Genomic DNA, 26,908 nt, shown 5'->3' on the forward strand with positions numbered 1-26,908 from the left:
GTCTGCTTACAGTTGAAATCCATATGTTGCTGTCAATACCACCAATGAAATGTTAAGGTGCAGAGCTATTTCTTAGACTACTTGTAAATAGTGCTTTTTACTTTTCCTGTTACTTTCTTGGCTAATGAAGCTTGCTGGTTGGATTTGTTCAGATCATTCTTAAATCCTTCCATGCTGACAGTTTTAATTAAAAGAAAAATTTCCAATCATTTCTCTAATGCCAGAGAAATGCTAAATACAAATCCTTTCAGAATTTCAATGCCATGTCCTCTGCTAAAGCCTAGTGAAATAGTTCTGGCATTTGTGGAGGTTTTGGAGATTGCATAGCAAATGAGGGCAATGCTAGTTACTTCTTTTTAAAAAAAAGTGTCATCAAGGAACTATTATGATCACAAATATTTACCAGTTACATTTGGTGTTTTTCTACTTCATTCCATTTGTGGGTTTAGACCTCTTCGTTTGATAAATCTGTTCAAATTTGCTGTCTTTTTCAGTAATGTAAATAATTTTTACTCTCTTTATGAGTTCATGTTTGTTAGTGACCTTTAATCCAGATTCTTTCTGGAGAGTGAAACAAATCATGGATCTTTTCCCTTTCATAAAATGTCTCACTCTTACCAGAAGATACCTCACTTACCATGGGTAATTGCCTAGGTTTACAGTACCAGAATGGATTGCTTACTATTGAGTCAGCCCTGATTTCAATTTGATTGCTCTTGGCTACCACAGAGATGTAACTGCCACTAATGCATGCCTTGGTATGTCTTACCATGTTGATCATTGTTGTGTTTCATAGGCTTTATATCTGAGTGGGACAATTAAATTTTCAGCACCTTCAGGTATGAAATACATCCTCAGAGAGGACTTTCATGTCAATTCCAGATCTATTTGGCTTGATCCTGTATTAAAATTGCATGGTGTCTTTAACAACAAGGGCTTGCCTTCAAATATGAGGAGTGGGCAACCATGGGCAATGGCAGTAGCATATATTGTTTGTGAAGCGTCTTGCATTCCTGTGACCATCAACTCAAAGCCACATTTCCCATGCCTGGCACAGCAATGATAAACAGTCCTTGATTCAGGCAATATACACATGCTCAATATTTTCAACAAAGAAACTAGATACAAATGAACTTACAAAGAGTAATATGGCTTTCCGAATAGCTCTGGTTAATCTGAGAAGGAAGCATGGACTCATATTAGTCTTTCATGTTTTGTTTACATTTTGGTATTATCGTGTTTATTATTTATCTCTCTTTACTCTTGGTTTTCTGTTTTTAAGTTCTATCTATCCCCTTTTTTAGTCCCTTTACTTCAATACATTTTTGTTTGTTCTAAAACAGTGCAACACATTGGAGCATCTGAATACAACATGAGAAATAACATATGTTGAGAATTAATAAAGACATGATACAAAGACTAAAATGAGAAGAACCATGATATTAAATAAATGGATTAAAAATCAGACGGTTGGTAGTTTCTCCAAGAGAAAGCAAATCCTGAAATACAGAGAAGCAATCACTCATCTCTTGTTCTCAGACTCCAAAGAGATGATTCTTATACTGAGAAAGTAAACTGTATTCTCCAAAATGCACATAAAGATATATTGTCTTTACAGTTTATTTTTCCCTGACATAATTATGTATTTAACTCAGAATTGGAAACAACAATACTCTGCGTTTTCACTTTGAGCAATGATGGATTATCTATACTGTTAGGAGGTTAAAAGTCATACTTATCTATGCTGTTGCTTCCTTCTCTTCCTCCTCCTCCTTCCCACTCTCCTCTTCTTTGTTTTTCTTCTTCCTTTTCTGAGAAAAGATTTCATGGATGTCCTGGAACTCAGGGATCTGCATGACTCTGCCTGCTGAGTTCTGGGATTAAGGGCATGTCCTACCACCTGATTTGCTTGTGTTGCTTACTGAGACAGGGATAAGGAAGGAAGGGAGGGAGGGAGGGATGGAAGGAGAGAGGAAAAGAGGGAGGAAGGAAGGAAGGGAGGGAGGAAATAAGAAGGAAAGAAGGGAGAATGGAGGAAGAGAAAGAAAGAGAGAAAGGAAGAATGAAAGAAAGCATTGCTTCCTGCCCATTTCTTTAAAGGGAGATGCCATAGTATGCACCAAAGAATACCAACATCAATGGTATTCAATTTTAGAGGAAATGCAAATTCAGGCTCCCTACCTTCTGTCCCTAAACACATCAGTATGAGTTTTGTCATATAATAAGTAATGAAGTCAATTCCTTCAACAACAGAAAATATGAAGATAAGATAAACATGTCAGCAAGAAATGAGTAGGGGTTTGTGTAGGTGAATCATTTGTATTTTCTAAGATATAAAGATAGAATTTATCATGCCATCATTGTCCTATAAATATTTTCATAATATAAGAATGTATTCTGTTTGCAAACCCAGTATTTTCAGTAGTTTCCCATGAAGTCTTGTAACTGTGAATGCTAAAATGTACTCAGGCATGTTGAGTAAATAAATACATTCATCATTTTAAATGTCCTGCTTTTAATTTTATCATATTTGCTCCCTCAGTCTCGCACTATGTGTTGAGGTAGATGACAAAATAAATTTAATTTTATTCCTCTCTCTCTCTCTCTCTCTCTCTCTCTCTCTCTCTCTCTCTCTCTCTCTCTCTCTCTCTCTCTCTCTCTCTCTGTGTGTGTGTGTGTGTGTGTGTGTGTGTGTCTGTGTGTCTGTGTGTGTGTATTGTAATTAATGACAATTCTTCTCATCGCCTATTTTCTGCTTTGGTAATTCTACTTTTTTACGTTTATTTTTATATACTTAATAAATTAGAGGTTATGCAGTAGAGAAATTATCAGCTGTACTTTATGCTACCATTTTAAAAATGAGCTTTACCAGTATGCTGACAGGTGACCAGATCAAATATGTTATATTCTCACTGTCAGATTAGCAGAAGATCCATTTGGCTCAGGATCAGCCTGCCCTTGAATTGGAATCTGGGTTAATTGAGGCAAAGCTTAACTAGCTCCTTTGTGAAGCATGTGGAAGGCTGTTACTCTTTTAATTGCTGAACTCATCGATACTGCCCTCACATTTGGACATGTTCCCATTTTATTAATGTGTCAGCTGTTTGTTCTCATGGCTGGCGCTTTCCTACAATTTCAGTTTTTATAATTTAAAATTTTACTCCAAAAATATTCTGTATTGTTGTAAGATATGTTTTATTAATATTACTATAGTTGTATTAACTTGAGATACTATGAAATTACTTAATAGATACAAATAAACTATACAGACCACATCATAGTAATTATGTTGTCATTTCCTAATGTTTGAAAATCTCAAGGTCACCTCAGAAGCATAAGATGAGCAATGGGCTATTAGCAATATACTCATTGTCATTCCATTGTGCCAAAGAACACTTGTAATTTTTTTTTTATTTTCCCACATGTGGTGGAGCCCATTATTATACCACTACACAATCTCTCGCATCTCCCTGTCTTTCTAAACCTCCAGTCATCACTGTTCTACATCAATACAAATAAGTTTGCTTTCCATGTATGAAACAGGACATGCAGATTTTTGTCAGGCCCTGACTTACTTTATTTATCATAGTGTCCTCCAATTCTATCTATTTTTCTTGTGACAGATAGATAGTTAGATAGATAGATAGATAGATAGATAGATAGATAGATAGATAGATAGAGATGCTGGAGGTTCTATCAAGAGGCGTATACATGGTGATAAATTAGTCTGACATCATTCTTTAATGACTACATAACATTCTGTCATGTAATCAACCACATTATGTGTTGGTGACTTTGTGACATTGCATGTACTCTATTAGCTAATAAACTTGTAGATTGTCTTAGCTATTGTGATTACTACTGTAAGAACCATGGAATGGGACGAGCTGTTCAATGTGCTGACTTTATTTCTTTGACAGTGTAACCAGAATGGAATAGGTAGATCATAGTACTCTATTTTTTGAGGATGGGACAAACAAACTCTTATCCATAATGAAGCCACTAGTATAAATGTCCAAAGAAAAGATATGAACATCATTTTCTCCACATCCTTGAAAGCATTGATTGGAAGACTTTCGTTAAATTATTTTAATCATTTTCATTGCATAAGTTTTCTCAACAAAGTTATTGTAATAAAAAAATGTGTTTTACTTTGTATGTTGAATTTTATATTTTAGTGGCTATATAATTTCTAATAGACTTGGTACAATTTTAATTTTTCATATTTAGAATAATATAATCTACAAACAGAGATAGGTTGCATCCTTCCCCTGACCTATTCCTTTATCTTGCCTAATTACTAATTACTTTCATTAAGAACTCTACTCTGTCTAGTGAGAGTGGTTGTATCTTTGTTATTTTCCAGGTCTCAGTGGCAAATATTTTTCTCTTCCATGTAATGTTTTTTGTGCTTTTTTAATGTTTTGTGTCTAGGTCTCTTTCTTTTGTTTCTGATTTGTTTACAGTTTTATCATTGAGAGTTTTGTGTTTTATTGTTTTTTTTTTAATGTGTTGGACTAATCACAGAACTTTGTCCTTTAATGTTATATGTTATTACATTTATTCATTAGTCAGTGTTGGATCATCATTACATATGTGGTACAAAGCCCAAATTGTCATTATATTTAATCTTTCTTACATACTGTGGTATTCCTTTTGCTAGTATCTATTTGACAATTTGTGCACCTAATATTGATCATCAGTAGTGGCTTATAACTTTAATTTTTGTTTGCACATATTCCTGGTATGATGGCTAATCTTGGCTGTCAGCTTGACAAATCTTAGAAAAATAAGCTTGACTGAAGAATTGCCTCCATGAGAATGGCCTGTGGGTTGTCTGTGTACATTTTCTTACTTTCTGATGGAGGAGGGCCTAACCTACCAAGGGTGGCCATTCCTGGGCAGGTGGGTCTAGCTTGTATGAGGAAGAAAACTACATAAGCAGAGCAGTGAGCTGCGAAGGAGTGTTCCTCCGTGGTCTCTGGTTCAGTTCCTGTCTCCAGGTGACTGCCTTGACTTTCCTTGAGGATGTATCATAAACTAAAAGCAAACACTTCCCTTGCTAACTTGCTTTTGGTAGTGATGTTTACCGTAGCAAAATGAAACCAAACCATGATTCCTGATTTTAGTATACAGTGATACCAGCAATATGAATGACCTCAAATTATGTCCTGCCTTTTAAGATCTTGGAATAAGGTTGAATAGAATTGGTGCTAGTTTTATTAAAAGCTTAATACTGCTGGGAAGTGAATGAAAGGTCCAAATTGTAACTCAGTTGGGAGTAATCTTATTAACAAATTAATTATTTGCTATTAGTTTACTCTGGTTTCCTCGTATACGTATAAAAAGTTGTCATATGCACTTTCTATCATTTCATCTTTCTTGCTTAACTGATTGGTTGATCGTTTTTCAGTGATCTTATGCCTTTTTACATTTTTCTTAATGTATTTTTACATCTATTCATTCATGGATTGTGCATATGAGACACCAGAGGACAACTTGGAGGATTTGGTTCTCTTCTTTCACTACATGAGTCCCAATGATCCCAAGTCACAAAGCTTAAAAAACAAAATCCTGTTTCTCACTAAACCTTCTTGCTGGACTATCATTGTTACTTCATAGATGCATAGCTATTTTTGTTACCTTTGTATTGAATAATTTTCTTTATTGGTAAAGTGGACTCCCTAAAGTCAGAATATCATTAGATTTTTTTTCAAGTTTTTACAATATCAGTAAATCAGTATTTTACAAAATCAGTAAATCAAGTCTTCTAATCGTAGAATAAAGACTATTTACTTCTAGGTTTTATTGGTAAGGAGTAGCTTTTGGTTGATTTTTTTCTGTTTCTTTAGCATATAAGACTTTCTCTCTTTTTTTATCATTCTGATATTGTAAATTATAAAGCTTCTCTTTTCTTACTCTCGTCTATGCCTACTCTTCATCTGGTTTTACAACTTTACATATCTTTATGGTTGCAGAAGATTTGTCTTTTTGTCTTTGTAGTCTTTAATATGTGAATCCCTAAAAGTAAAAAAAAAAAAAAAAAAATGGTTAAAAATTCTCTTTATCATTCACTTCATTTAACATTCTTGTTCTGCCTCCTATTGCCTAAATTCCAGCTTTTTTCTTTCCCAATGATATTTTATACTTCTAGAGTGTTCTGCCTTACCAGATGAATAATTAAAAGATTAAATGTAGTTATTTACCAAATTAAATTACCTATCAAGTTGATTTTGAAAGTATTAATATTAGTTCTCTATGAAATTAACTTTTATTTGCTGAATTGGGCATTCTTACCAGGAAGGCACAGGTAACCACAGCCATGTCTCCCATTCTCTCTTTGTCCCTTTCTTCCACTTGAATTTTTACACCTCATCCCACTGTCCCATTGTTGGCCTTTGCAGAAGACCACAGCCCAGCATTCTGATCTACGTGAAGTCTTTTCCTTCTAGGCATGGATCACTCGTGACTTGGTGGTTGTGCATCGCAAGAAACTCATCAGGAGTTGTTGTCTTTTAGTTTTGCTGTTCAGACTTCTTAGCGCTTTGACCACTCTATCCATGTTCAGAATTTATATCTTGTGTTTCCTAGGGTGTGATCTCAGCTAAATAAGCTGTAAATGCCTTCATGTTTAGTCACTAAAGATTGTGCAGATGTTAAAGATTTCCAGCTGCCTATCAAGTGTAAGATAGAAATTTCAGAATCTATTACTTTTTAAATGATTTCTAATTTTTCCCGTGTGTGCAGGAAACAGTTTTATTATTTGTATGGTATATTGTTCATAATTAAACTACATTAGTTCTAATCACCCATTTGCCAGTTCTCATGTAAATAATCATGCCATTTATGGTATGGTTTCTTTTAAAGGCTTTATCTGTTCATATTTTCTTTGCTCACTAAAACATCTATACAATTTTGAATAGAGAAGTGATAGCAAACATCACAGTCTTACATATATTTATTCAGTTTTAATATGAATAATAATGCTACTTAATGTGGTTTAAAGATGAAATAAAGCAATCATGTAAAAATTATTAAGCAGTATTTAGTATATTTTAGCTAGGGATAAATGATATTTATTATTTGTAAAAGTCAAGATGAGGGATTCAGTTACACTTTGTTTATCTCAGATTCTACTGGATACTCTAGGATGTTGCCCATATGTTCCTTTTTGCACTAAAGTCATAATTATTCCTTGAATTGCACTAAAATAATGAGATTTATTCCCACTTGGGAAACTCCACCAACACACTTCAAATTTCTTGTTTCTTCATTGTATAACTAACCTTGTCCCAGCTGCAGATGTCATGTTCATCACTGGTTTCATTTGCATGATGAACGTACAGTGTTGGTAAGAAAAATGTCAGCTTCCCCTGCAGTAGATCTCAGAGTATTACCTGATGCATATCACGTCCACACCCTGTCATCCATTCTTTCTGTACTCTAGCACAGTAGTAGTTATTATTTATTGTCTAGAAGTAGAAATCAATTTATTTGTGGGTAGCAATATTTCCTTTGCTGGATACCTGACAGAACGAAATGGAGAAAGTGAGCTGAACAGAAGCATTCATCTTCCTCTGCCTCCCGACTGTGGGTCCAACAGGAGAGCTGCCTCATACCCTTCCGGCACCAGGTTCCCCTCCATAAGAACTTACTGTATTATGGAGCAGTAATCCAAGATAAACCCTTCCTTTGTTAAGTTGTATATGTCAGGATAGTTTGTCACAGCTACAAAATAAATAACTAAGATAAGAACACTGGATTTCATCCTCCAATCTTGCAGTTTATCTTCTAGAATGACGTGGAGCCTAACAGGGTAGGAAATAATCAAGAGATGCCCCATGTTTCATCCTGACTTCAACTATATTCTTTTATGAATTCAGTCATGATCAGGGCTATTATTCTTATCAGGGAAGGACTACCTTTCTCCCATGTTCGTGTCTTGGGTAAATGAGTCTATTACCATTAGGAACAGTCATACAGTTAACATAATAGAATTTAAGTGTTATAATTTAGAAAAATGTTCTCAGCAGGGACCAAGGACCTCTAGATCTTCAGAAACACAACTTATAAGCAGCAGCAAAATTCTCTAAGTATGCATCTATAGAACTACTTTGCTCTGCTTTTCTAGTGTTAATCTAGGTATTCCACCCACTAGGAATATAATAACAGGTAATAGCCATTTATGCAAGGCACTGTCCATGTATCAGGAGAAAGAGAGTCTATGAACGTACCTTCTTCACGTTAGCCACTCAATGCACCTTCTGTTGGTTTATCCAGTTCTTGTACTGTAGATTAAATATTCTATAATCCTTCTGCAATTGTTATTTTCCAACACATAGAATAAACAGGAATTCAGTCAGAATGACTCAGTTTGTACTGAATGAGACTAATATGTCATCTGTTACTCACTGGCTTTTTTTTTTCTCAGACAGGCTCTCTATTATGAGTTCACTGTTGCTTGTTGGTCGACAGGTCTGTTATTAGTTATCTCTAAGTGAGTCATCTCAGTTCAACACCAGTACAAAAATGTCAATTTCCAATGTCATACCGTTCCCCAAACCTTTATTACTCCATCTATTTTAAGTGACAAGATCTTTATTGCCAGCCATCAGGTGATATTCACAGCAAGTCTCCATTTAATGTCTATTTTCCTAAGGCAACTCCTAATTTGAATGGTTGTAAGTTCTAGTCCTCTGCAAATAGGCTTGGGGAATGAGATTTGTGTGCTGACAATTTATTAGAGTGTTCCCAAGAACAACAACTGTAGCAAGCTCATCCAGGAAAGAATAAACCGTGAGTCAGTAGCAACCAAAGCCCCGTTGGATTTCATGGAGCTCTGAGGCCAAGCTGGTCTGTCCAGGACTGTGAGAGAGCCTAAGAAAACTGTACCTCAACAAAAATCAGTCATGAGATGAGCTTCCTTGGGAGGAATTCCTAACCAGGGGCAAGATATCTTACTGCAGCCGAGGATAATTGTGGAGACATCACTTGGCTATGAATTGCCCACCTGAAATACTTCTGGCAGTAGGAAGAAAAAATGTTGGTATCATAAAAGGTCCCCATGGGCCTTGTTCTACTAAAGCCTGTAGAAGAGTTCTATATTTCTCAAATGCTTACTTGTATATAGAAATATATAATTGAATTTTTTAGTTTGTGAATAGGCTCTACTATAAGGAAAAAACACTTTTCCAAATGAAAATGACAGTATTGAATAGGCAACTATGAGAAAAACACTTCATTTTAAATTTTGTTATGATAAAATTGCTCCAATATTTATATTACATAACATTTAAGATTTTTTTGTAGCCATGAATCTGCAAGTCATGGGCTGGAATTATTATCTATAAGCAAACAACAGGGTTAGGAAACATCCTATGTGAGTAACCAAAAAAGACTGTAACAACATTGGTGGGGTACCCTAAACATATCGGATAAACATGCAAATTATTTAGTAATTAGATGAACATATAACAACTGTTTCTAGGCTTAATTATAAAACACAATTTCTTATGTCATATTTTATTAAATCCAAAGTTACACTTAATTAGAAATTTAAGAAACGCATAGTTATGAAGCTTTTTATCCTCGAATTGCTTAAGATGTGAGTTAGTAATTTTAGCCCTACAGTGACTTTTAAGAATACCTGAAGATGAAAATTACCTGTCAGTTTGACAAAACCTAATTAGCCATTACCAATGCTTACGGATCATTCTCGTGCCTTTCATTACTGTATTTTCATACTATATATAGATATAGATGTGGATTTACACATTTTATATTATTTTAGCATATGTTAGGGCTCTATCTTCTAAAAACACATTTGGTAAGTGGATCTTGTCTTCCTGGTGTGTCATCTGAAGGTCATTAAGGACCTGATGGTCTTTCATAAGTTATATTCCCTACAAAATTGTAAATACATGGTGTTAAAGAAAACTTTCCTAGATGATACATAAAGTGGTCCCCAGTGCTAATACTTTTGGTTCATGTCTCTCTGCAGTCATTATTTCCAATAAAAATGATTGACTGTCTAAGTAGCTGACACAGAAGTGAAACATTCTGCTTAGCACCATCTCCATTGTTGGACAAGCCCACGGGCACTGTAGCTAAGGCGTATTATATGAGAAAAAGTATACTTGCCTGGAAAAATAACAATATTTCCTTACATCAGTCCAAAATATTAATTTAAAAAAATACCAAGATCTAAATACTGATATTTTACCAGATGGACAATACATATCCATCATGTAGTTTATATTTGAGCCTAAGATTCGTATATTCTTGAGGGATCTTTCTATTAAATAACTCAAATAATCATAATAATGTAAATTTCTAAATAATGTACTATTAATATATCCTTATCTTCCATATTATTATCTATATGCTAATATATTATCATCAAAATTATTGAATACAAAATTAATGTACATATATCAACAAACTGTATAAAGGTTTGAAATAGTAAGCCACTTAAAGAAAATATCCATAGGGTTTGTCAGGACAATGAATTTTTGGATATACCTATCTATGGGGAATAAGTACAATATTTAATATTATATATACTAAACAATATGATTGTTAATATATGTTATTATATTTGTAATAATATTATTATAATATTATGTTACTGATGAAATAAATAATACCAACCCATTCTTGTATCTACATTCAACTTTAAGTTCCAAATTATGGACAGTAGCAGAAATGATATCACACAATTCAATTGAGTGACTTAAGCAGGAAGACTGCAAATTTGTAACCAACTGGATTGCATAACAAGACTCTGCCTTAAAAACTATACTCTCTGTATATATACATTATATTATTAAAAACAATTTATGTGTATATTAAAAACAATAGTACATTTGAATATATAAAAATCAAGAACAACAAAATATGGACAATAGCGATTTCTAATAAATTGAATTATTATTACAACAATGTGAAAACCACCAAGGTTATTATTCTTGGTCTTTGATAATGTTCATTAAAGCAAATAAGGTTACTTGGACAGAAACACTGTAGCAGCAGTAGTCATTCTGATACCAACGCGGTCACAAAACAAAGAACAGGCAGGTATTAGGTGCAGTTACATTATACATAGTGGTTACTCACATCTCAACTAGGACGGGAAGGTTGGTGTGAAATTTCAGACAATACCCAACTGGCAGACAATTTGAAACATACGTATCATATATTCCTGGAGGATGTTTTCCTTAGCTAATGCTCTTGTCATTGTTTGACTGTGAAAACATGAAGCACCAAACAAAAAATTTAAGCATCTTCTATATATCCATTGTAGCAATTAGTATAGAAGTTCCTTCAAACTTTAAAAATATCACTAATATTAAATCTAGCAGAATTATTATTGGTTTCTAATCTTTAGGGACGAAATCAGTTTATCAAACAATTGTTGACACTCACATATTTAGTATAGAACTGTTTACATTGGCCATAATGTGTAATTAAAGTCCATCCATCAGTGGTTGAATGGAGTGACAAGATATAATCACACGTACCCACAGAGAGATGATGGGGAACTATTCAACTATAAAATAGGATGGAATCCTGGAATTTGAATCAGTGGGAATAAACCAGGAAGGGATTATTATAAGTAAAATAAGGGAATAATTAAGCCACAGAAGATAAACCTTATAGTCATACCAGGATATGCAAAGTAAATCATTGATGTAGAAGCAAAGAATTTTATCACTACTGAAAATAACTTTTTAGTTCAGTCACTATTTTTTATAGACAAATGTGTTATACTGAAATAAACCAATAAGTTTACTAAAAACTGATAGGCGTATAGAAGAGGGAGACTGGGGAAATGTAAACTAAAACATAACTAATTCCAGTTAAATGGAAGGAGTAAGTTCATCAGATCTACTCTACAAAATGACGATACATTAGATCTTGAAAACTTTGGACACAACAGTAAATGTTAGCACCATCAAAATAGTAGTTATGTAGTCAGGTGCAGTGGTGCAGGCCTGTAATCCCAGTATGTGGGGAGGCAGAGGCAGAGGCAGAGGCAGATCTCTGTGAGTTCCAGGCCAGCCTGGTCTACAAAAGGAGTTCCAGGACACAAGAAACCTTGTCTAAAAAAAAAAAAAAAAAAAAACAAAAGAAAAAAATAGTAACTATGTGAATACATATGGTCATGTTCATAATTGGGCCAATGATTATACAATGTGTACATACTTCAAAAGCATTTTTACATGACAAGACACACAATACAATTGAATCTACCACTTTAAAATATAAAAAGTTGGAGAAGCAGTGGTACAGGCCTTTAATCCCACCACTCAGGAGGCAAAGGCAGGAGAATCTGTGTGTTTAAGACCAGCCTGGATTTCAGAGTGAGTACTAGGACAGCCAGGGCTACACAGAGAAACCCTGTCTTGAAAACCACCAAACCACAAACAAACAAACAATATAAAAAGTAAATTTGAAGGAGTCTATTGAATTGAGTTTTTAGTACACAGTATATTAATATGAATTATCTATTCTCCGAAGGACATTGAGAATTATAATTCCTTTTTAAATTTAGCATTTTTCATTTTTTACTTATACTTTTATATTATTATATATATATACAATAAGATACACACAGTAAGAAGAACCATCAAACATTCAGGAATTATATAACTGTTACATTCTTAGTGTTTTGCCTATTTGTATTTGGCAGCCTTGAAGAAAATATCTTTCTTGGTGAGTCTAAAATTCTGAATGTAAATCACTATCTCTATCAACCTAAAAACATCTATCTAGACCTAAAAACATCTTAACCTCTAAACAATTAGGCTTAATTGTAAAGCTAAACTATCTGGTCTTTAACCCCATCAGAGACTTGAGAAGGAGTAAAAATAATTGCCTGAATTCCTTTTAAGAGTTGAGAAATATCAGGATTTACCTAATAGTTGCAGAACAAGTTACTATCCAGCTGAAATTTGATACAAAACTCATGTACTGTTTCAGAGCTATTATCCTGTCTCCTACCACACAAAAAAAAAATTGAAATGAGCAACTTTTAAAAGCTTGTATGTTATACAACATATTTTGGTGATTAGTGTTTCGTTTGTAAATCCAAAATTGCACTTAGAAACATTTTTCATTCAGAAAGTAAACATGCTACTTCAATCTTTTATTCTCCAGAGTATTAGTTCTGAAACCAGGGACACATTTTAATTGAACATTATTGCTTTGTTCAGTTTATCAATAAAACAGAATCATGCTCTACATTTGAACAAATATTTCTCAGAGGTTTTCCCTTTTAAAACTATAGATTTTAAGGTAATATAGAAGCTTAATATTCTGTAATGATCTGGGTTTTTTCTCTCTCTCTCTTCTGGGAAGACTTACTATCATTGCCCTCTTAAATCACATGCATTTAAATATAGATAGTTATTAAAGGACTTGTAATTTTAATATTTCCTCTCCAACACTGAATTAATTTGTTAACTTTAACACTTAATCTCATTAAAGAGAGATAGGTAATGGGACAATTAAAGGCACTAGAGCCTTTCAGGCCGAGGGAAACAAATGATACATCTAATTCCAAGAGAGAATGGAAAAGTACACTATGCTACTCAATCAATATTTACAGCTGCCGTGTATCTGCCACATCTTGGTAAAGATAATGACATTCATTTTTAAACTGTTGCTGGCTTTCTAGTATTGACTCTTGAAATGCTCTAAAAAATACCTCCTCCATCCCTGATCTCTATTGCTTGTATGTTGTGGTCCCAATATTATGGGTAACTGTGTTCTCTGCTTGCCATATAGATTCTTAACAGTTCTGAAGAGACAGGTAACACTACATAATTTTTTTTACAGTTGGATCTTTTGAAGTTGTATCTTTATGACTGTTTGTCTACATGGTTGCTTCTCCTGTCTTTCCTCAATAAGTGTCTTAAAATCTCATATTTTGTGGGTGTAATTAGTATATTGTTTGTTTATTTGGCTGAATATGCATCGTATTACTGAAGGGTGGGCATTTCGATAGATTACAAGATTACAAAATACATGACGAATATACTGACTCTTCACTTTTATATCCTAAAGGAAAACAAATAAAATCTGTGGTGTGTTTATGTTGCCATGGCAAATAGTCCTTTCTTCATTCTCCTTGTGTTTGGGTGGACATCAGAACTTTTAGAATGGACTATCATTCTTTTGGTCCAAGGATAAATTATACACTTAATAGAAACACTCAAGTTTGTAGATTCCAACTTTTGTAATATTAATTGAAAAACTGTCCTGTAAACATAAAAAATGCTAACAAGGTAGATGAAACATTGTGTACTTTTAATTCATTATTAATATGTTTTAATTATGGAATGAATAAGTTCATGTACCCTTAGAATTTTACTCTCAATGAATGTTTTACCACAAAAAGTATTTGGACACCTCATTTACAAATCTATAGCACGTGTGTGTGTGTGTGTGTGTGTGTGTGTGTGTGTGTGTATGTGTGCGTGCGCGTGCACGTGCGTGGGCGCACAGGTACCCTAAAAGGCCCGATATTGGATTCCCTGAAGCTGTGGTGACAGATGTTTGCGAGCCACTGATATGGGCTCTATGGAATCCAAGTTAGGTCCTCTAAGACAGTCTTCACTCTTAAATACTGATCCATTCCCAAGCCTATGAAGAGATGCATTTTTTGTTGCATATGTCTACAGAGCTAAGCATTACCTCCTTAATTTGTCCACAAGGGCCACAATCACCAAACAAATAACTACGTGAACAGCAGTGGCCTGAGAGTCTTAAGGTAGCCATTTAGCAGATACGGACTTGTGGGGAACTAGTTACCCTACTAAGCATGTTAAGCAGACTGAATACGATTTGATGCCTCACATGCACACCTTTTAAGCAAGGAAATTACATCTCTGCTAGTCTTTCTCCATATGATAGTTTGCAAAGACGTAGGAATGCTGAAAAAGTCAAGAACACCCAGGGATGGACAAAGGCCTGGCTTTGTCACTTCATAGGTCCTCATCTTGGTTTATAGGAGAATGTCTTACAAATAGTCTCATCACCCAAAGTGTGTCATTAATTCTTCCATGAAGCGCAGCTGAGGAGTTATAATTCAAAGTAGGGATGCTACACGTTTAAAATCAGTTAGAATCATGGAGTCATCGAAGTGCTCCAAAATGCCTTAAAGATCTACAAGCTAATTATGATGCCCCTTATTCATTAATGGACCATGTATGACAACAGTTACTCATTATGCTTTATAACTGTTAAAAAATGAGATTGGCAAATATTTGATACAAATACAGGAATTTTATCACTATATGAAAATTTGGAATTAAATCACTATCCCAGTGTTTAAAGCCAAAAGAAAAGAAAAGAAAAGAAAAAGATAGTGAAAGGGTTTTGCATTACTACTCAATGACTATTAATTATATATCAAAAATATAACATGATTTTATCTTATTATTCTTTGTATGATAACTTTGATTCTGCAAAAACTTGAATGATTAACATTGTGTTACTCACCCTCTCACTTTGGAAATCGATCATACTCATTAGTGGAATGTGGATTCCCCCTCCTGTACATCTTCTCTTTTCTAATCATCCCTTCATAGCGCTTCATAACTTTTCAACCTACAAATAGACCCCTAATGATATAAGGAATAGCACTTCACACATTTTCTGCAACTTGCTGTTTGTACATCTGTCTGTGTTTCCCTCTGACAGCAGTAATGGACTTATTCAGAGGTACTAATGTAGTTACTGAAAAGCAGTGCATCTCAATATCTAAATAACTCATCACCAATGCGTCTAGGTATTATATACTCCAGCATGCATCTGTGCATATACTATTTGCCTGTTGCTTCAGTCATGCATCACAACCCCAAATACCACAAAATTGTTCATCTGAAAAATTAAAATATTTTTCCCCTAGATTCCCAAAGTCTGTTATCGGTGTAACAAGCAAGATCAGGCTTTCCTCTTCTGCCAGAGCTTCTAGCCTCCAACATATCTTTGACTAATAAGCTTTCTGAAAGTTATAAATTCCATAGTGTTTGGTAAGTCCTGTCTGTATTTAGGCCAGCACCATCCAGCCTTCCTGCACCTTTTTTCTTCTCTCTATAAAGTATGCATTTGCCTCCTCCAAAGATACACATTATGTTGTTGGATATTCCAGTTCTTTAAGGACAGCAGAACACCTCCAACACCTTTTTACTCAATTCTGAAAAAAACAAATAAACAACAACAATAACAACAACAAATGTTATTTTCCTATCCAGTTTGCTCTATATGGTAACAATTCTCCAGGTTTGGGGAACTTACATGTACATGGTTCTGTAAAGGCTGTTACACAATTTACTAAGGAATGGTGATAAGGAACAATAGAATGAAATTGTGATAAATGTATTATATAAAAATCTTCAGGGCCCGGGGAGATATCTCAGAAGGTAACGTGTTTCCATGCACAACGGTAGGCACACAAAGTGCTTATGTAATCCTACTGCTGAGCTTACAGACTAAGAAAATAATGGCAAATCCCAAGGACTTGCTGGCCACCTAGGTGAGTGGTCCAGTTTCAGTGAGAGTTTCTGTTTCAAAAGAATAAGGTGAAGAAGTATAGAAGAAAACCTTCATTACAGGTGTGTGCAGCTGTTTACACACATGCACACACACACAAACCCATACTCCAGTTAACATTTAAATGAATACATTTTAGAGGATCTTCAAATTATGAATATCAAGAATCTAGAAAATTCATTATCATTAATGATTTTGGACAAATACCAAAACCTTTAACAAAAGAAAAGCAATTGTTATTAGAATCCTTAAATGGATATCAAAATAAAAGTGATAGCTATATGGGAATTAAGCATTTGCTGATAGCAAGAAAGGAAAAATTGTTGGTGCCACTCTGAAGCACAAATAGTAATAAATACAAAATAATACACGAAAACTGCATTTAAAGCAAATTAAAGATTATTTGCTCCTCCCTCATTGTTGTAGTGCAGATGCGCAACACTACACTACACAAAGAATCAATAACATTACTATATAATCTTAATGTCACCTAAATTTTAGGTTTATAGTCTTTTTTTAATTAATATTTTTTATTAATTTATTCTTGTTACATCTCAATGTTTATCCCATCCCTTGTATCCTCCCATTTCTCCCCCGCCCCATTTTCCCATTATTCCCCTCCCCTATGACTGTTCCTGAGGGGGATTACTTCTCCCTGTATATTCTCATAGGGTATCAAGTCTCTTCATGGCTACCTGCTGTCCTTCCTCTGAGTGCCACCAGGTCTCCCCCTCCAGGGGACATGGTCAAATGTGAGGCACCAGAGTACGTGAGAAAGTCATATCACACTCTCCACTCAACTGTGGAGAATATTCTGACCTTTGGCTAGATCTGGGAAGAGGTTTAAAGTTTACCTCCTGTATTGTCCTTATATCTGCATACTAGCCCAAGGGGCATGTCCCACGAAAGCCTTCACTTACCAGGAAACTGGAACAAAGGGGAGGGCATCCTATTGGGACTCTAAATGAGAGACGCATGGGAGAATAGCAAAATAAAAGGATACAGAGGGTCCTAGAAACCTACAAGTAGAACAATATGATAGGCAGATTTGGGCCCAGGGGTCCCGCTCAAACTAGGTTTATAGTCTTAATATAACTTGGTATGTTTCACTAAGTTGTTTTATTAACTTTTAAAAATCTCAAATTTATTTACACACATGAATCAGAATGTTTCCTTATAACACAAATTATTGTAGATGGACAACAACCTTTGATAAAACATTTACAGCTTCAGGAATAGTAGAGATCTATGTTTCCACCAATTAAGTATTTTGAGTGAGTTAAAATACAAGAATATAGTTGCATGCATTTTTATTTATGCTGCATGGATATTCTTATTTTTTGATCAGCAGAAATCACCTTCCACCTTTTACTTCAAGACAAACAAGTCATATGAGATGGGTTGATTTGTAGTCCTGGAAAATCCAATACTCATTTTTACATTTATTAAAATAGTGCTCATTGAATGTTTGAAAATTTATAGACTGTTGATTAAGCTAAATATTTTCAAGTATGATTGTGAAAGGGATGTTGATGTCAAATTAAACTAACATGTTTACGAGAATCCTATTTTTTTTTTCAGAATTAATACAAATGTGATAAAGACACTAAAAGTTTACGTAGCAGAGAATTAACCTATTAACTGTGGATGATTGGAATTTCATGTATGGTGTAGTCTTTTCATGAGACTTCCTCATCAAGTGAAATCCATGAAGTATAGAAGACAGAAGAAGACTATTTTTAATTTAGAAAAGACTTTAACAATCTGCATAGAATGGAATATGAAGATATAACGTTAAAACGTTAAATGAGCTACTTTCAACGTATGATAGTTCTTCAATTTCTCCTGTTTGATATTCAGAAACATTAGTATTCTCTATGATAAGAAAGGCCAGATAATGGAGGGATTTTTAAAATGAGCTGAACAGTATAGAATTTTTAGAAATGCCTATGCAGATATAAAACTGCAAGCAAGCTTGATCAAATGATAGAAGCTTTGGATTAACTTAACCAAGAAGAAACTAATTTTCCTCCTCTTTGTGGTAGCATCAGATTTAGCATTAGATATTTTGGGGGCAAAGAAGTACATTAAAGCCATGTACCACCATGCTCAGCATAGCATTAGATTTTTAAGAGATTGTAGATGGTAATATTACCAGAGATTTTATTCTTAGGAGCATTACAAAATAACAGTAGTGTATGTTATATAGCAATTTTTTATAAGAGAAAGTTTTACCGCAGGAATTGTGTGTAACGAGATTTGCTGATCTTTGTTGGGATGTAGACTATTCTTGGTCCTAAAATACTCCAAACTGAAAGATCAGTGGATTGTTAGGGCTACATTTTCTCCTTATCATAACAACAGATAAGAAAGTGATGCCAGCACCTAGCAGGTCAAGTGATGCAGTTCTCAGAGATGAAAAGCCAACGTAAGATATGAAGATCAGTGACCAAAATGTCAGTGCATTCAAGACACGCTTGGCAAAAATGTTTGGGTTTGAAAGCAGATGTCTCCATCTTCCAAGCATCGTCCTTTTTCTTGTAAACACTTGATGATTCTAACCTCTGCATGTTTTGCTTTAAGGAGATGTTTAAAGCACAATAGAGTTGATGTATCATTGCGTTTTTATTAGCAGTGTGGCCTCAGTGATATGAGTTGCTGTTATTTGTAGCCCAGGGATAATATCCCAACCACAAAACAATTCTGCAGATTACATTGACTGCATATCAATAATTGATAGCATTGCACTAGGAAGTGGAAGTCTAATCAGTAGACAAATTCGGTAATGCCCTTTAATGCTTCTCTGACACATCTGCTGGAATCTCATGCATCCAGCTGGTAGCTAATGAATGTGAAGTCACTCATGACCCATTGCTCTACTAATAAATCACTTATGACATCACATGGCAAGCGACTCACTTTGTCTTCCTCTCTCATCTCCCAATAATAATACTATTGCCAAACACTAATTTTCTAAATACATTTAATTTAAGAAGATTAAACACGAAATTAGAATGCCAAACAAACCATAAACTAAAATCTCTGTTTTAAATAATGTTTCTTCCTCTTAATATCCTAAGAGAAAGTCTATTTTTTTTTTTTTTTTTTTTTTTTTTAGAAAAAGTGTCTGTGTTAAGTATTTTTGTTCTCCCTTAATTTTTCGAAAAGTCATTGCTTCAGAAAAACAATGCTGTCTTCTACAGCTGTATAAACATAGTTTATACAGTTCGGTTTTTTCAATTTATTTTTTTATTAATTTATTCTTGTTACATCTCAATGGTTATCCCATCCCTTGTATCCTCCCATTCTTCTATCTCTCCCATTTTCCCCTTACTCCCCTCCCCTATGACTGTGCCTGATGGGGACTTCCTCCCCCTGTATATGCTCACAGGGTATCAAGTCTCTTCTTAGTAACCTGCTGTCCTTCTTCCAAGTGCCACCAGGTCTCCCCCTCCAGGGGACATGGTCAAATATGAGGCACCAGAGTACGTGTGAAAGTCATACCCCACTTTCCACTCAACTGTGGAGAATGTCCTGTCCAATGGCTAGATCTGGGTAGGGATTTGAAGTTAACAGCCTGTATTGTCCTTGGCTGGTGCCATAGTTGAGCGGAACACCTGGGCCCAGATCCACCCATCATAATGTTCTTCTTGTATACAGTTCGTTTTATCTTAAAAACTTGTAAAGTCATATGCAGACCTGGCCATGTAAAGCTGACAAACTATGCTAAAGTTATATATCTTATCTTGCTAAATATATATATGACACCTTAAAAATCTACAGTTTAACTCTATGCATTTTTTATTGTAAATGACAGTGCTGACCAGGTCGTGGCCATGTCATGCAGATGGGACAGCTATTCATTCTAATAAGATATGTAATAGCATGTAAGCCTTGTACAACCCAGTCCCCATTCCTACATATCATGCAGTCATGTGTCAGGCGACTTAGATGTCTCAGGTGGTAAAGATGGTTGCCAGAAAAGCCAATGACACAGGATGCTACAGTAAAAGGGAGAAGGAGCTCCCTTGTCATCTGATCTTCACACGTGTGTCCTGGCACGTGTGCCTGCACACACACACACACACACACACACACACACACACACACACACCATCATCATCATCATCATCATCACCCACCCCACCCACACACACACACACACACACCATCATCATCATCATCATCATCATCATCATCATCATAATCACCCACCCCACAATATATCTGAGTTACCTAATACAGTGTCCTACCATTATTAAGAGCCTTAGCTACTTTTTACTTTATTTAAAGAAGTTGAGTTTGTTATTAGAGCCACCAATCAACTGGGAGATCATGATGAATCATTACTTTGTTTATAGCTAACGGTTGTCAGCATTTTGGTAAGATTCAAATTGCGTTAGTCTCTCAAATGGTTTAGTGGGTGCTTCAGGCATCAGTTCTTGAAAAGCGAATTTCATCAAAAATGGAATCTGTCTCTTATCACAGATACTAGATGAAAGCTTTTAAGCTTTTATCTGTAAAGTAAAATATAAGTCTTTTCACAGGGAAAAAATGGGACTAAAGTAAGATTCGTTTTGCTGAAGAAAACTACAAGTTAGGTGATTCCTAGCCAGTGCAATACTTTGTCATCTTGTTAGTGTAGTCCTCCCAGGCAGAATGTCTTTTCCAATTACATCCAGGCTGAGCAATGCTCAGCTATTGCCAATCTACTCACTGCAGCAAGTGGAAAGAGGTCAACACATACCCTTATAGTTTTTATTACTTGAACAGGTTAAAAAACACTCAGCAATAGAATTTATTGGCATAAATCACAAATAATTTATAAGAAAATGAAAATAACTTCATCAATACACAGGCAAAAATCAAAATTCAATTGGAAGATACTTGGTCCAAATAAATACAAACACTAGCTACTGAAAAAAGAAATATGACAATAAAAAGGAATCATGAAAAAAGCGAAGAAAGTAAAGTTGTAAAAGAAAGTTAAATGAGAGATGATTAATACATTGAGAAAAATGGAGCAAATGTAGTATACACCCTATTTTCCATAATGAAATGACTGCCAGCATTACTAGGAGTATCTTCGTGTGTTTTCCCCATTTGTTAAAGGGGCCAGAGCACTAAAAATGCAGGCTCTCTTCTGTAAGCTCGTGGCAATCCCAGTCCTTCCACATGCAAGCTTGTGGTAATCTGTCTTGTAGTGAAGTATACAGAGAAATGCAAGGAAATGCAAAGATTAAAAAAGGAGCACATGCTTCTGTGTTAAACTCAGACAATGTGGGCATGCAGAATCTTTACCATAACTCCTATGAAACGCAGCCCACAGAATAAGGAGGGCATAGAATGTCATTCATAAATGTGGGATATAGTAAGTAAAAATTTAAGAAAGTGCTTTTGTAATTGAAAACTGTAAAGTGCTTGTTTCAAATAGGCTCTCTACATATCCATTTTGGAAGTTGAAGTGGTATGAAAGAGTTGGGGGACAGAAATACCCAGAGGGTTCAGGAGCACCTCAGAAAAACCATCAAGACCCATTTCCCCGCCCCCCCCCAGCGCAAGCTGCTACACCAACCAAGGACCCCCTGTTCAGATATAGCCAAAGGATGGTTTATCCTCCAGGGCCGCGAGGAGAGCATGGACTGTTTCTGACATGAACTCTGGTGGCCCAGATTTAAACACATCCTCTTGGCAGGGAAACCATGTAGACACACAGAGGAAGAGGATGCAGGCTATCCATATGAGACCTGATAGGCTGTGGTCAGAAGGTCAGGGAGGTGTTCCCCTCCCCCTGCCCAAGGTCTAGGGCAGGAGAATAGGGCAGAAGAGGGAGGAAGTAGGGATAAAAGCAAGGGGATAACAATTGGGACCTAAGATGAATTAATAATAATAATAATAATAATGATGATGATAAACAACAAAGAATAAGAGAAAACTTTTTAGTTAGGGATGACCATATTGCATCAATGGAGTAACTCTTGGTTGCAAAATAATCTGTGTAGAATGATGTGTTATAGACATTAGTGGGCGTGCCTTACCATGTCTGCGCTGATAAACTTGTGGGATTACTGCTGTTTTAATTTAACAAAGAGAAGTGGGCAAATATAAGTATTATATTAAAATGGTAGCATCCATTGAACATTCAAGTAATAAGTACTCTTAAACATTCCAAAACCTTGTCTCCCAGAAGCCTCATGAATTACCAACATGATAAAGTGTTGCAGAACCCAAAGACCCATGATATCATATTATCTTCAATAGAACTGTAGCATTCCTAACTTACAGACACAGGTAATGTGTACTGTGTTCTTAACTTTGTTATCATTAACTTTTGTGGGACATCTCTTAGCCATCTTCCCATAAAACTGTTTAATTTCAGTTCAAGTTTTAAACAAATGGAATATAATTTATATTAATATATAACATACATGTAAGAATTAAATATAAGTCTAAAAGACTATATTAATCTTGAGGAGAAATTGTTACTTACCTATTCTTTATATTATTGGATGAATAACTATGTCATGAACCCATGGAGAAATAGGTAACATTTATGCAACTTATAAACTTTGTATGTAAGCCGGGGCGGTGGTGGCACACGCCTTTAATCTCAGCACTCAGGAGGCAGAGACAGGCGGATCGCTGTGAGTTCGATGCCAGCCTGGTAGATAAAGTGAGTCCAGGACAGCCAAGGCTACACATAGAAACCCTGTCTCAAAAAATTGTATGTAATTTCAGTTATGTAATAGAGTCTGGAGACATGAATTTGTGGCTAAAAGCATTGACTCCTATTTTAAAGGATCTAAGTTTGATTTCCAGCACCCATATGGCATCAAAGAACCATCTGTAACTGCAGTTCCAGGGAATCTGATGCCCCCTTGTTGCATCTTCCCAGCACCTGCACTTAGAGCTCCATGACCCTTGCAGACAAAACAAACAAGTAAATTCTTCCTTTGTGTCATGTTTACCTTTTATGCTTTTAAGATTGGTCCCAATCCTTCCACACTCAAGGCTCTACTTCTCAGCTTCATCTCCAATCTAGCATTAAAGTACTTTAATGCCTGCCGATGACAAATTTTTAAGCATGTTTGAGTCATGCAATGAAAAGCATGTTAGCCAATCCTCCCAAATATTTTACTATTCTTCAGATATCTCTTAGAAAGTAAGATCAGTCCACGCATCATAAATGAGGCGAAGGAATGTGGTCATGTGATCAAAGAAAAAGATAAATTTAGTTTTTCTACCCATTCTCTTTACTTCTTTTAAAAAATAACTAAATGATTGCAAATGGTAGCTAATCTTCATCATGCAATCAGTGAGGATCCAGAACTTCATTGTATTTCTGAAACTAAAATCCAAACCTGTAAGTCAAATATTTGTAATACCCAAAACTCTTTGAAACCACCATAGAGGAAACACTTCAGCACTTTGTAATAAGCAAGATTTTTTATTAGAAACAACATAGCCAAGTTACAGAAAATCCAAACACGCCTGGAATATGTTATATACAATAAAAATGAATCTTCAGAGAGCAGGGAACAACTGGAGTGAAAAGGCAATCAGTGAAATATTTGTAAACCAAAAATCTAACAAGAAGATGATATCAACAATGCTTCCCATACCGGATAACACCTCTGCTTCCATTTTGGCTTAAAAATAAGCTAAGCTATCTAAAATGCACACACTGATAAAACTCAAATGTTTCATAGAGTCCCTGTTCTACTGACCAAGACCCTGTTTTGCTGTAGCTACTCCATCAGCAGTTCACATGGTATCTCAAATCTCTTCATTCTGAAACCATGTTATTTGGCCTTCTTTATTGTATGCTCGACAGAACAGCACCCCTGTACAGCACTTGGAACAACCCAACATCTTTAAAAAGCTGTGGACTAATATGTACCATTGCACAATTCTATCACTTCTCACATTATGTAAGGCCACAGTCTGCCTGCAAAAAGTATGACCATGCGAAGTGTCTAAATTCTGTGACTGAAAATAATATTTTCTCCTCTTTTACTCATTGATTGAAAAACAATATTTTCTGAATGTCTTTTTTAACCAAGGTATTAAGTTAGGAACTTATATGCAAAGAACTATTTCCTAAAAATATTGTTTGTACATTAGACATTTATGTAAGTAATTAAAAATAATGTTAGGGGTGCAATTAAGGCATGTAAAGTCAGCTGAAACACTATGGAAAGCTCAGCCAGATATAACTGCGTGTCTGTCAGCAAGTGATATTTTAGGTGACCTTTGAAGAAAAATAAAATATTGATGGATGTGAAGAGTAATGTGTAGAGAAAAGGAAAAAAAAATCAATGATGAAGGAATCATATGGTAAAAGACCCTAAGAAGAAAAATGGATTTTAAGTCTAGGGAACAGAAAGTCATCAATATGTTTAGAATCCAGGATCTCTATAGGGATGAGCTCAAGTAAGTGAGTAAAAAGGCAGCATGATTCAAAATCATGGGGGTGTCTTAAATAGTAGTATAAAGATCTAAGACTCACTATCAAAGGACTAGAAGCCACGGGCTTATTTACCAGGAGTAACACAATAATACCCAGTGGTTTCCATTGATGAGCAAAACCAGGTCTATTGTTTCCTTCCTGAGATCACACCTGCAGTCAGCCCCCACATTTTGACTTATTAACTCTGAAAGTCAGTTTACATCACATCTCCTGGAAGAAGCTTCACATTTCTTTCTTTTTTTTTATTTACTTTTATTTTATTTTATTAATTTATTCTTGTTACATCTCAATGGTTATCCCATCCCTTGTATCCTCCAATTCTTCCCTCCCTCACATTTTCCCCTTATTCCCCTCCCCTATGACTTTAAACTTTCATGTTTGTTCCTGAAAATGAGCTATGCACCGATTCCATCTCCCTCCTTTATATTCGCATCACATATACTTTAATGATTCCTATGTGATAATCGTCTTTTTAAAAATCATCTCCTTCATTTGACATGAATTTCCAGGTGGTTTATTTTTGCCCTTTGTTATCTGCAACGTTCTTCTAGGATATTGATTTTTAGGTGTATAAAATAGTTCGACAGGATGAGAACTTGGTAAGGGAATGTATTACCTCTGCATAATATACACTACGTAGACAAGAGAATAAAGTTAGGGATAAATGATAAATGAACAAAGACGTGAAAAACAAACAAAATAATGAAGGAAGGAAGGAAACAAGGAAGGAGGGAAGGAGAGAGGGAGGGGGGAGGAAGGGAGGAAGGAAAATAAAGATGGCTGACTATATGAGACACGGTCATAAGGAACTTAAAAGTTGGGAATAACCTGAATAACTTGAAAAACATTTGCATAGCCACTGTAAAGATTACTTTACTAAACTAATGTTTTCTTTTTGCATATGTAGAATGTCTACTGCAGTATCCACTTCTCTCTATGTCTGTAAAACAAACAAAAAAACTTTATATATAAAAGGGAAACATTATTTCTTCCTCCTTAAAAACCTAAAAATTATCCTTCAATATTTTATGAGTTCTGAAACCATAAAACCTTATCAGAAGCCAGAGAGATAAATGTGTATCTATGCCTGCTCTGTAGATGGAAGCAATAGCTAATATTCTCCATGAATTTTATGATTTGAATGTTTAGGAATTCAAGATCTAGTTAGCTCTGCCTCAGCTAATTCAAAATTAATTCTGTTCTTCTCCCATTGCCTTTCTGCAGTATGCTGTCTGGCTAGTCCTCTGGGTGACATGGAATGTGTTTGTTATCTGCTTCTATTTGGAGGCTGGGGATCTCTCAAAGGTAATTTGCCATCTGATTTCCTGAGTCATCACTCCTGTGCTAATGAATCTTTTTCTAAGTAAGGCCAAGTCTCACCTGGCTCTTGTTTTCTAGATGCTGTGGGTGAAGGTAAAATGAACGATGCTCTTATTTTTAATCTCTGTGCTTCTATAATCAAGGCTATGTTTGGTATGTCACAAAGATGTTGTTTGTGCTTTTTAACAAAATTAATGGAAAATATAAGTTATAATACTACTAATGAAGAATGTCTTTTTAACATCCATGAGAAATTTCTAAAACCAAACAGGATATGTTTCTGAGACAAATACCTTTAAGATGTTTGAAATCACTTCGTTTTTCTTGTATTCAACAATGTTTCCCCTGATTGAACTGAAATCGTACTACAAGAAAGTAGATAATTCATAAGCTGTTATTAGAAAGAAATAATTGATTACAGGAATGATTAGAAATAAATACATTATGCTAACATAGTCTAAAAGACATAAAACTCTTGCTATTTCCATTGTGGTTTCTTTATTTTTTTATTTCTATATTTAATGTGTCTGAGGATCACTGATATAATCTAACATGAATTCA

The 26,908-nt window shown here is 35.0% G+C and overlaps 1 protein-coding gene across 2 annotated transcripts in view; it reads left to right on the forward strand.

The window, feature by feature from the left end:
* Nkain2 (sodium/potassium transporting ATPase interacting 2) overlaps positions 1–26,908 on the forward strand; it is a 1,044,320-nt gene that overhangs the window by 515,006 nt on the left and 502,406 nt on the right. For both annotated transcript variants that reach the window (XR_007832587.1, XM_051164285.1), the window contains exon 3: positions 26,252–26,332. Coding sequence is in view for 1 of the 2 variants with exons in the window: in XM_051164285.1 (XP_051020242.1) it covers positions 26,252–26,332 (81 nt within the window). In the remaining variant the exon portion in view is untranslated. The remainder of the gene's footprint in view (positions 1–26,251; positions 26,333–26,908) is intronic.

Source organism: Acomys russatus, chromosome 21 (genome assembly GCF_903995435.1).
Source record: "Acomys russatus chromosome 21, mAcoRus1.1, whole genome shotgun sequence".
Lineage (NCBI taxonomy): Eukaryota > Metazoa > Chordata > Mammalia > Rodentia > Muridae > Acomys > Acomys russatus.